This window comes from Pieris napi, chromosome 20 (assembly GCF_905475465.1).
Source record: "Pieris napi chromosome 20, ilPieNapi1.2, whole genome shotgun sequence".
Classification (NCBI taxonomy): Eukaryota; Metazoa; Arthropoda; class Insecta; order Lepidoptera; family Pieridae; genus Pieris; species Pieris napi.
The window spans coordinates 8,865,010-8,877,759 of record NC_062253.1 but is presented as its reverse complement, the minus strand read 5'-3'; the positions used below and the strand labels follow the sequence as shown (position 1 = coordinate 8,877,759).

Here is a 12,750-nt window from a genome sequence, read left to right as displayed (position 1 = left end):
TTTCATGATCATTTTTAAATCTTATACGCAAGTAGGTGATCAGCCTTCTGTGCCTGACGCACGCCGTCGACTTTTTGAGTGAGACATATCGGTTTCTTCACGATGTATTCCTTCACCGTTCGAGCAAATGTTAAATGCGCACATAGAAAGAAAGTCCATTGGTGCACAGCCGGGGATCGAACCTACGACAGTCAAAATCGTTATTATAATATGTTAAAGACTGCTGGCGCAGGTATAGGGCTTTTATAATCACGTTTTCTATTTATTGTACAAAAACTAGCTTTGTCTGCTGACGCAAAATCTGGCCAAGCACAAATTACATTTTAGACTTTGTTTCATCCTACATTTTGATTTGACTATGATTTCTTCGTCGAAACACTACAGGTTCCTTGTCAGTCAAGTTTTATTCCTGTGTCGTAATTATTAATACCACAGACAATTTTATTTTAATTGTGTTTGGTAATATGCAACATGTTACACACTGTTCTATAGTGTCTAGTCCAAGAAAAAAAAAATTGAAATTAGCCCAATTAACGATCAATAAGTATTCTAATTGATTTTTAATACTACATAGTTTATAATTTATTTGTGACATGACTTTATCATGTTTATCTAAATTTGGAAATAATGACAGATTGATAATGATACTTATACTCCGTCGTGGTCTTTGATAATTTTTCTTAATGGTCGCTTTGATAAGATACTTGATTCATTAGAATTTTATTAATTGCCTCAGTTCTGTAATTTTTTGGCCAATTGATTATTATCAACGATCTATTGATCGTAATAAATCATCCATGTTGCTGGTGACAGCTACTTGGAGTGGGGAATATTTTTGTTTAACATGATTGTGTTTTGTTTTTTTATATATATAACAAGGACATACGGTCAGGAGACTCACCTGATATTAAGTGATACCGCTGCCCATGGACACTCATATTGCCAGGAGGCTCGCAAGTACGTTGCTGGCTTATGAATTGGTACGCTCTTTTCTTGAAGGATTTAAAAAAATCTGATCAAGAAAAGTCCCCCTTTTTTTAAAAGAAAACATAATAATTTCTACTGTTATGAAGAGATTTTTTAGTACCACAGTCAGTACTTTGCGAAGTTGCTGTTATTTTTAGCTACTTAATTTATTTTTAATGCTTATATGCCATGGTTCAACTATATGGGGTCCCATCACAAATCTTATAATTGGATCTGAGATAACTATTATTAATTAATTTGAATCTAGGTAACTTGAACACATGAAGCCACGTAGTTGCAACAATCTCTGATGCATTTTGAGGTTAGCTTATTTCCATTAGAATTAATAATAATAACAGTTAATTAAATGGGTTATATAATTAACTGTTAATGTTCTTGCATCACATAATAAGCCCTTAATTACCCTTCGTGTGAACTTCAATTGTCGACTTAAATCAGATAAAATTCACATTGTTATCTTTATCTTTTATTTGAATACTGGAGTCAAATGAGTTCAACTACATTTAAAGATATCGCTAACAGAGTGTACTTGCTGTATTTAAAATAAATCTGAAGACAATTTATTTAGCCCCAACTTATTATCGATATGTTTTTTAAATTATGTTAATTAAACGCTGAGTTGCCAATTGTCATCATAAGGAAAATTTACGCTGCCTGTGTCAGAAAGCAGTGTTGGTCTAGTGGCTTCAGCGTGCGACTCTCATACCTGAGGTGGTAGGTTCAATCCCCGGTTGTGCACCAATGGACCATCTTTCTATGTGCGCATTTAACATTTGCTCGAACGGTGAAGGAAAACATCGTGAGGAAACCGACACGTCTTAGACCCAAAAAGTCGACGGCGTGTCTGGCACTGGAGGCTGATCACCTACTTGCCTATTAGATTTAAAAATGATCATGAAACAGATTCAGAAATCTGAGGTCAAGACCTAAAGAGGTTGTAGCGCCATTTTTTTTTGTGTGTCTGTCTAAAACTGTTCTAGACATCGTTTAGGAATTTAAAAACGGCACCCTTTTCATAATCTCTTAACACTTATTTAAATTCCAGACGTACACTTTATCTCTTAGTTTTACCTCCAACTCTTACTCGGGAACTTTAATACACCATCAGGAAGTAATACAAAGCTGTTTAAACATGCTTGCTTTTGCTAATAGAGACAATATTGTCCATCATTGTCCATTGACTAGAGTCATCGAATAATTCTTTGATATCCTCAGATGAGACAGAAGAATGCTTGTGTTTTCATATCAGTCACCCTCATATAATTTTTTTTATAACCTAAGCTCCTTTTTTTTTATTTATTTTTTATTTAGCATCTACGCTGTAAACAAATAAATAAATACAATCGGGTAGAATGTTAAACTTGCCTTAACTGTTAAGCTTAAGGTTCAACGCAAATTCTATGTGAGGTTTATTTGATTTTGAGTTTAGTTTCTTAGTAATTGCATTATTATTATTACAAGTGTTTCTTAAACTATCACTAAGAAGTTATTATTAAGCGCTCATTAACATATTTATATTATGCTCACTCAAGTGTGAAATAGCTCGCTCACAAATGCATACAAGAAAACCCAACAGACCATGAAACAATTTAATAAGACCCATCAACAACCACGAAATCTATCCAACGAAAGTTGTTTAAAATAACTTAAATACCGACACGATTTAGTGGCTTCAGCGTGCGACTCTCATCCCTGATGTCGTAGGTTCGATCCCCGTCTATGGATTTCTTTCTATGTGCGCACTTAGCATTCGCTCGAACGAATCTTAGATCCAAAAAGTCGAACGAATCTTAGATCCAAAAAGATGACGGCGTGCGTCTGAGGAGGATGATCACCTACTTGCCTATTAGATTAACAAATGATCATGAAACAGATTCAGAAATCGGAGGCCCAGACCTGAAAAGGTTGTAGCGCCACTGATTTTTAATTTTAGTTTATTCTGACACAGAATCTTACCCTTAGCGTTAAGTTCGACTCTAATATGTTAATTCACATAAACAGCATATTTGTTATATCCTAGAACAGATATTTTTGAAGTTATACTTCTTTAGGCGCGTCATGAAAAATTGATGAAAGTGTAATTTTACGATGCGCGCGCACCGTTACACAAAATTTTCAGTATGATGTTGCCCACTAACGAATTCTTTTTAAACCAGCCGGGCGCCGAGCGTGCGCGAGTGAGATGGGAATAAGACAATCTACAAGTAAAAAGAAATAGAATATAAAGACCATAATGACCTTTGTAGTACCTTTAAAACAAATAAAGGAGTTAATTATTTTTTCAAAGAGATTTAGCAATGCTTTTTCACAAAGACCTATTGTTACTTAGTTAAAAGGTTATGAAACATACCTAGTTATTAAATTGAATGAATAATATAATAAAATAATAAATAAAAATAATTATTATTATTAATATTAATTAATAATTGAATAATATACTAAATATTATTAACGTTAAATATTTATTATTAAATATTTAAAAAATAATAAAGAAAGCCAAAGAAGTATAACTTCTTACACGCACCCTTTTTTATAAATAGGAAAATATATTAATGTAATACTTTAAAACTTAAATGTATGTAAAATGCAATTACGAACTCCTACGAGTTCCATTCAACCTTTATGCATATACGTAGGTTAAAATAGTGTTTATTTTATATAAATAGTCTAGACGATCCACTTTGTATAAGCGCGAAAGTACATTAGCGGTCACGCCAAATTAAAACAATCTACATATAGTACAGCATTGGTGTTCAAGTTCACAGAAACATCTTGGTTGAATTAATTTTATTATTATTATTTTTTTATAGAACGGGGGGCAAACGGGCAGGAGGCTCACCTGATGTTAAGTGATACCGCCGCCCAAGGATACTCTCAATGCCAGAGGGCTCTCGAGTGCGTTGCCGGCCTTTTAAGAATTGGTACGCTCTTTTCTTTAAGGATTAGAAACATCTATTACGATATTAACCTTATTATAAGGCCACAATGCTATATAGGTCAGATTACATCTATTTATTAGTATTTTTATGTTTATCTATATACTGGATGTTTTACATAACCACCATTAATAAACCAATCTTTTAGTTTTTCCTATTTCAACCCCATAACATAACAAACGGAAAAATCTGGTGCCTTTTTTGTTGTGCGGTTTTATTTGTGTTATATGTACCTACTTTAAGTAACCTTAAGCCTGATCATTCGATTCAATAACCAGCTATACGATGGGCTCACTGTCCTCTGCGCAATTTCCCCAGTACCAGCTCCTTCCACTTAATCGCATTTAACGAAGAGCGGTTCGAATCGTCGACGACGAAGCCCTTTTCGAGCGGCTTGATCCCTTGGCGTTGTATAGAGATGTGGGGTCTCTCCGCATCTTCTACCGCATTTACCATGGAGAGTATTCAAAGGAGTTTTTCGGACTAATAAATGCAGCAGAGTTTCATCATCGGACATTGAGGAAATTCCACCGACGTCCGTCGTTCCACAACTGCGCGTTTTTTAAAGCAGTTTTTGCCACCACCACTATGCGTCACCAGCTGCCCACTGAAGTATTTTAGGTTTTCATAGGGTCCTTCAAGAAAAGAGTGAGGATCGCGAGCCCTCTAGCGGAGTTAAGAGTGTCCATGGGCGGCGGTATAACTTAACATAAGATGAACAGCCTGCCCGTTTGCCCCCTGGTCTAAAAATCTAATTGATACTTGGTCATATAAAGAAGCAATACATCGCGACTAAACGGGTGTCGAAGACTAACCGAAGGCGTGTTAGGCACAGTAGGCCGATTACTTAAGTTACTTATATCAGATTATATCCATATGTAGTGTTTGTTGAGTTAGTAACTATTCGGTTATAGTTGCTATATTTGTATAGGTCCGCAAACAAAACAATAAAAAAATCTCCTACAATGGGACATGGACAGCATACCAACGTTAAAATATGCGCGTTCTTTGTAGTCAACATAATTAGAATACCATTGGTCTATCTTTTACGTTACTTAGTTATCTATACGAAGAAGAAGAGGCCGACAACGCAAAAAAAGGGAGGAAGAATTGAAATAAACAGCAGGCTCCAACTGGAGAAGAGTCGCAAACGATAGAGAACAGTGAAAATGGTTAGAGGAGGCCTTTGCCAAGAGGCACACCGAATTCCGAGATATACTGTACTTAAAATATATTAAAGATCTGGTCACACTGGTCACAGAGTTTTGGAATATAAAGGTTATATTATATTATAGTTGTCTATATACGTAAAGACAAAGATCCAATATCAAATTCATTCATTGAGTTTGGGTTATTATTGTTATTGTTATTTTCTTTTTTAGTTTTAGTTATTATAAATTTTTTATTTTTATTTTGTAACTTTTGTGTTTGTTTGTTTTAATTTTTTCCATTGATAGATTACTTATGTTCTTATATAACTGATGTGTATGTGTTAAGCTAGTGCTGTTTTAGAACGTATAAATGAATAAATAAATAGATAAACATTCAAACGTTTGATTTTGGTTGCAATAAAAACTATGTATTTTAAGATTATATCTCCAAAGACCTCTTTTCTTGGTTCGATATTCCAACTAATATTCCTCAACCTACTTGAGAGCTATTAAAATTCCGTAGTCTATGTTTATGGTCTAAAGATGAAGGCTCGTTAAAATCAATTTTTCGGAACGGCATTGCGCAATATCACGAAATTTTTTTTTATCAAATTAGCCAATTGAGCCATTTTTTTATTTCCAACCTTATAAAAACCGATTATACAACACAACGCAAAAAATCTTGAGAATCAAAACAGTAACGTATTGCTATAACTATGCTATACAAAATTCAATTTTGTTGGGTCATTAGTTTAGAACCCTTGGGTAGACCACATGATGCTATTCCGCATTTATATACAACGTATTAATTACATAGCATGATCATTTTTCAATCTAATAAGCAAGTTGGTGATCAACCTCCTGTGCCTGAGAGACGGCCGTCGACTTTTGCCTAAGACAAGGGTCGATTTCCTCACGATGTTTTCCTTTACCATTCGAGCGAATATTAAATGCTCACATAAAGGAAAGTCCATTGGTGCACAGCCGGGGATCGAACCTACGGCCTCAGGGATGTTAGTCGCACGCTGAAGCCACTAGGCCAATACTGATCTGAAGGATTATAATATTTTTTCTAGTATTCGACCTTTTAAACTATAAGATATATAAATATATGGAATGTCTCAATGGTCTCTCGATGCCATAATTACATACATTTACCGTCACTTGTTTTTGATGCGTCTATGAATAGCGAAATTAGTACTTACATTTCCAAGCCTTTCAAATATGAAAGCTTTCAGCGTTCTTTTCAGCAATGTAGAACTCGTTTCACAAGGGTTTTTCTTATTACTTTTTCAGACACAAAATTGAAGTGGTAGGTATAAATCATCTACTTGCTTACGATGTAAACAGACGTAGGACTGTTGTCTACCCATGACCCATTAAATAAATAAATAAAAATTACTTTATTTTACTAAAAACATTACATTTTGTACTTACATTTAAAATATTGTAAACATAGTGTAGCAGAGTTGCTACGAATCGTTGAGATACAATATTCATTGTGGTTAACCTCATTCTTAATATACTTCTGTGAGCACTAGCGTTTAAACTAGGCCTAGCCTAGGTCTAACTAGGTCTTAAACGCTAGTTCCTGCCAGTGTCATTAAGAATTTGGTTAAATTGTTTGATTTCATTAGATGTTTTTGGCGTCAAAGAACTTCTTATATTTTCTTTCGTGAACGATATCTATTATTAACGAATGTATCATTCAATAAATGATTATTTGCGTGAGACACTGTAGTTGATATAAATTTAATAATGTATGATATGTATTATGTACGATACAAATAATATAAGAACTGATCAATTCATATGACTACTAATGTAAAATTCTTTAAAGACAAATTTGTGCGCCATTGTGTGTGGCAGAATATGCGAACTTACGATTGTACCACCTTACACATGTTTGTACCATATTCTTGCAATAAATAAATTATTATTATTATAGATGCATTTCATTATATCAAATGTCTTTTCTAAATTGGTTTATTAGACTTGTGTATTGATCAAAAGGCCTTGGATTCCGAGAAGTTAAAAATTGTTAAGTTAGCTAGTTCGTTTATCGAAAAAGGAGAGCAATACCGAGCTATTCGTTATAAATAAAATATAGTTTTTCTAAAACAATTTATTCTGTAATAAATCCACACGCTCACATACAATAAGTAATACTTATTACAATATTAACTCATTTATAAACTAATTACTGACTCAAGCCCAACATGGCACTTAATAAAATTTGAAATTTGCGAAACCCAATTAGTGTACAGAATAAAAATCTTAAATATAATTTCGTTACATGGATTAAATTCGATGCATAGAGGCACTTTCAACTTAAATTAAACATTATATATATGACAATAAAATATGTTTTTAATTTATATAAGGCACAATCTAAGCATATGTTATATGTAAACAATAAAAAACAAAATCATTTACTATCTGTGTATACAATAGTAGCCCAGATCTTATCTATTGGAAATTTTTACATTTATGCAAATAAATGTGCAGCAATGCAACTACTGGCTTCCTTTTTGTTATGGCAGCCCTGTACGACGCAACAAAACCAAAACAATTAAAAAGAAGTCAAAAATTAATTCAAATACTAAATCACTAGTTTTTAAGCTACTTTTTAGAAAACGTCATTTAGATTTTTGACTTCTACGAAGTGTCAAAGTCGAAGCTTGACAATTGGCAATGCTCAATTCAAGATTACGTCAACATAAAATTTCAGAAGACGTGGGTTTATACAAGGCGTTAGCCTAGACCTTAGCTCACACTTGATCAATGATTACGTCATATTTACTGGCATTTGCATGTTGCACAGTACTTTTTTCTAGAGCCCCAAACGTTATACCTACCTTTAATGTCATATACATAAAGTTTTGTTAATTTACATAAAAGTACATTCTTAAAGTTTCTAAAATTTCGTTTCCGTATTAATATAGGTATGACTTATGATAAATACAAGAAATGCCGTCAATAAAGCTTTTTATACTTCAATGAAATTATTTAGCGCAAATTTTGGATGGATTCGAATGAATCATAGATTAAATATAACATTTGATACAAAGTAATAAGATAAAAAGATATTTTACAATGAGGCTTATATGGAACTATTATTAATTTTTATTTCGCCTCCATTTCAAACAATATGTGTAAACAAAATCTCGTTTTAGTAAGTAAAAGTCAAATTAACATTTTTAAAACTCTTATGAATAAAAGATTCCAATTAACATGATACTAATAATATTAATTTTTTTTGAAATCGAAGTTGTTATAAAATATTTGGCTCAAACTTTAAATAACATTATTGAGAAATATGGAATATAATTTCATAATCCTATAATTTAAAAAATTGTTCATTTTAAAGCGAGGTTTAATCAGTGCAAGAATAAGACACCCTTATTGTGAAACGAAAGTCATTTCGTCATCAATATCAACATAAAAAAACGACGCCATTTTAAAAAAGGAAATGTTAAAAACAATTCTTCGGCGTAGACAACAAATAGCGGCCATCTTGTTTCACAGATAATATAATTTGTCACGACTGATAAATTACCCATCGAATCTAAAACCACAGATAGGTAATATAATTTGTCAAGAAGACAGATTAATTATCCGTCAAATAGCATTTGACACTTCAATTTATTCTGTAATTTTCTTGATCATCATAGTTGCACAATAAGGGTGAATTTGGTCTGTTTGCAAATGGTCAGCAGGCGCAACTTTTATTCCCTCCGAGGTCTCGACTGTTCTCGCCATTAGCGATCTTGTGGTCCAGTGCGATCCTTTCACCATCCTTGTCATTGTTCTGAAGCAGTTTGTCGTTAAGAAGAATCTGGAAATAATATTTATGTGTTAATTATTATTATACGTATAATTTTTTTGTCATATATAGTATAGTAAATGACAAAATTTCCGTAAACATTGACGATATGTCACCATACTAACATTACTAAAAATTGCAAATAAATCTAGGATTCGTTAGATACATTATGTGAGATTTATACAAAACCAATATGAATTCTTTTAAGACTCGTTCTATCATGTAGGTTGTATTTTATTACAAATAAAGCAACAAATAATAAACTATTCAAGTGTATTTGTGTTATTTTCCTAAAAGGATTAATGTTCCTATATAACACTAATTTCCGCCGCAGGTTTTGTTTTGCAACCTCTTCAACAATAGTAAATAATATTTCAGTAATTTTACAAAAAACCATATTGAATTATACACCTATGCTTTCCTTATTACAACATACACTGTCATTGGTGTCAACCATACAAAATCCTTTCGGTAGTTTTCAATAGACCTGGTGACATTTTATAATACGTTATCTATGTAAGAGCCAAGGCTGTACATTTTATAAGCGTGGCGATTTCCTTAATCGTCTGAACTACGCCCCGAGAGTATAGCCAGACGAAGGCACTTCGACTGTTACAGTGCATTCATTCGTTTCATAGCAATTATCATTTAATCATTTCGTTTATATTCTATTGTTGAACGCGAGTGGTTAATATAGAGTAATGATCCAGGTATCGAACACGCTATATAAAAACTCTTAACTGGAATTATTCGTTAGCTTAGATTACTTCAAATTAAACCATAGATTATAAATTACGGAAACATCACGCAAGATGAAGAGATAAAGTGTTATTAACAAGCACTGTATGTAAAAAAGCCCCATAAATTATTTATTAATGCTCACCAACAAACTAAGCGTAAGAGCTGAAGCATATTTTATTTTAAGTTTAATACGTGATCTTACTCCAGATGAAATATGTTTACATAATTAGCAAATGATATATGATTTTAATACTCAACAATGTTTCAAATCATCTTCAATAAAAATTACGATAATATTATATCCTTAAAATTCTCATATAATCTCGTCAAATGTCAAAAGTCTAAACTTAATTTGAAAAAGGACTAACGTTCTGTCATATCCTACAAATACTATAGATTAAGTGTTGCAAGAAACAGCAAGATTCGCCATTTTAATACGCACCTTACTCCCTATTTCATAAGCCTATATCACATTGTGCAATAGCAAAACAATTATAGAACATTGACCGCTAGCTCCTACGCCAGAATTTCTCGATAAAAAAACCGGATTGGGGTTTTTATCGCCTACACCATAACTAGCAACCAAAAAATTCTCTCTTGTTTGTTTCAACTTATTGCACAATATTGTGAAACACCATAGTTAAGGCAATCGTGAAGCTTAACGTACCTAACGACCTTCTAATATATCTTGATTTGTAAGTTAATAACTTTACGATTAAAGCATCCTTACTTTGATTTCAATAAATCTGTCCCTTTTCATCACAGCGTAAACACGTTTGACAGAAAGGGACGAAAGAGTGCTTCCGTTAAAAGATTTTTGACAAGTCATATCACATCTCTCCTGACACAAGTGAACAACAACATACTTAAAAATTGCAAATAACATTTTTGACGTGATAACGTCTTTAAAATCGTTTTAGTCGGGTGACATGTTCAGAAACTTGTGTCACACCAAAACCTCACGAGCGCGATCGCAGGTATAACGAGAGAGAGACGGACCGATCTCCCGTCTCATCTCGAGCGCTGCCAGTCATTCCGTGAATGTATGAAGAAAAATGTATATCATAGTCGAATAAGTAAACTTGTCATTTTACACCCGAAATTTATCATCAAAAGTGTGAATAAAACGATAGATGTAATTAAAAATTTGAAAAAATTGTTATCTTCATTAATTCCTTACTTCCCAAAAACTTATATCACCAATAAGACGTTATCACGTAAACATCTCGATTGTAAACCTACTTTACAAACAACCAATATTTTTTTACTTTGGGTTTTTCTTCAGTAAATATAAATATAATACAAATCAGGAACTAACAAATCAGTTGGTGCTTAAGGAATTTATATTTTTAATATTGGAATCTATATTCCTTTACTATAAGCAGAGCGAAGCAACAAGGTCAGACCAATTTTACCATTTATAGATGAGAAATTGATCTGACAGATGCTAATTCAACAGACTATAATATCTACTATACGAAATATGAATAACATTTTAGTATGCATACACCAAAATTTATTGCAATTATATTAAAATTCAGTAGAAATAACACTAAAATTCAACGATAAAACAAAATAAAAGCAAGAATAGAATTTGTCTATGTTAAGGTCATAACTTGACATTGACATTTTTTAATAATTCGACAATTTTCATATCCTTAAACGACAGTTGCCTTTGTTTAAAAATAATATATTTTAATTTGAGTATTAGACTTAGTTGACTTGTTTATTAGATGCATTTAGTTCACAGGTTTGATACCCGATGAAACGATTCTTCACTTCAAACGGATGAAATATATTTGCTTCATGCACCCTTTTGCAGCAAACCTCTCCGCGGTAAACCAGTGAGGTTCAAGCATTGTTTACAAATGATCGGTATTCTTGTCTCTTGTCTCTCTCTCGCTGCAGCGCGTCGAGAGCTATAAGCCCGCCCCGAAACCGTATCAACAGGGCGAGACCCATCACACAATATGAAGGGGATCCGCCCCGAACGGGCCTAAGCACACCCCTTGCGAGGAAGTGTGTAACAGGAAGCACGACGGATGATCGGTATTATTTATAATACTATAAAAAGAGTGGCGGAGAGTTTATTGCCAGTTCTTCTATTCCGTTCTACGCCCTTGATTATAATAAAAAAATACTTGGAATTTGAATTTCAGTTTTTCATTATATGTTTTGAAAACTTACTGTGTCCTATAAACCTATCCTTTAACAAGAGAGTGAGTAAGAGTTTCTTAAGTGAACAATTCAATTTTTTTATATTAAAAATATGATTTATGTATGTTCCATAGGGCTGGGTATTAGAATTCTAGGAAGGCTAAGGCACAAAAATGTTTGGGAAACACTGAACTAGATCATTAGGATAAAAAGTATTTAAACATTACCTTATTAACTAAAGATCTGGCCGCCTCTTCAATATTAATATTTTCTTTGGCCGACGTCTCAAACCATCCCGCGAAGCCTTTTTCCCGACAATATTCGTCCATTTTAGCCGGTGAATTCACTATTCCTTCTTTTTGCTGGTCACACTAAATAAAATAAAAAAATTGTAAGATAAAGTCTTTTTTCTTCTATTTATTACTGATTTGTAATAAAATGAGATGTACAAATTTTGAAACCTGATTAAATTGAATTATGATGGCATCATAATATTAAAACACTTTCCTATCTCAACAAGAAAACGAGTTAATTACTATTAATAAATTATAATTACATTCAACCAGTTAATGTATGATGTTGATATATGATCAGATAACGTATATTACTGGCGTAATATATCATTATTATATCGTCACATATTAATAACTTATGAGAGACATTTTTCATTAATAAGGAAATACTGAACAGATGTGATATTTCTATTTCTTTTATTTAAGTGATGCTTGGCAAACTTATATGAAAATTTCAAATGTTCCTGGAAAATGTTAGTACCGCCGAAATTATTAAGTCAAGGATCACTACACAAAAGTTTGCGGCTCTAGTTTGTTATAAACTTGCACGATGGCACGTATCTAGTATGTCAACTGTCAAAGCGTTTTTTTTTTAATTTGACATATCTGACAATGATCATGGCAAGATTATAACTGGAGACATCAATTGATAGATATAA

At 32.7% G+C, this 12,750-nt stretch overlaps 1 protein-coding gene across 8 annotated transcripts in view; it reads right to left on the bottom strand.

Moving 5' to 3' along the window:
* Window positions 1–7,184: 7,184 nt before the first annotated feature.
* The window catches only part of LOC125059817 (ras-related protein Rab-32), a 46,316-nt gene continuing 40,750 nt past the window's right edge, over window positions 7,185–12,750 (bottom strand). For all 8 annotated transcript variants that reach the window (XM_047664450.1, XM_047664447.1, XM_047664446.1 and 5 more), the window contains exons 4-5: window positions 12,026–12,169; window positions 7,185–8,912 (exon numbers count right to left, since the gene is read on the bottom strand). In XM_047664450.1, coding sequence (XP_047520406.1) covers window positions 8,787–8,912; window positions 12,026–12,169 — 270 coding nt within the window. In that variant the 3' untranslated portion in view covers window positions 7,185–8,786. The remainder of the gene's footprint in view (window positions 8,913–12,025; window positions 12,170–12,750) is intronic.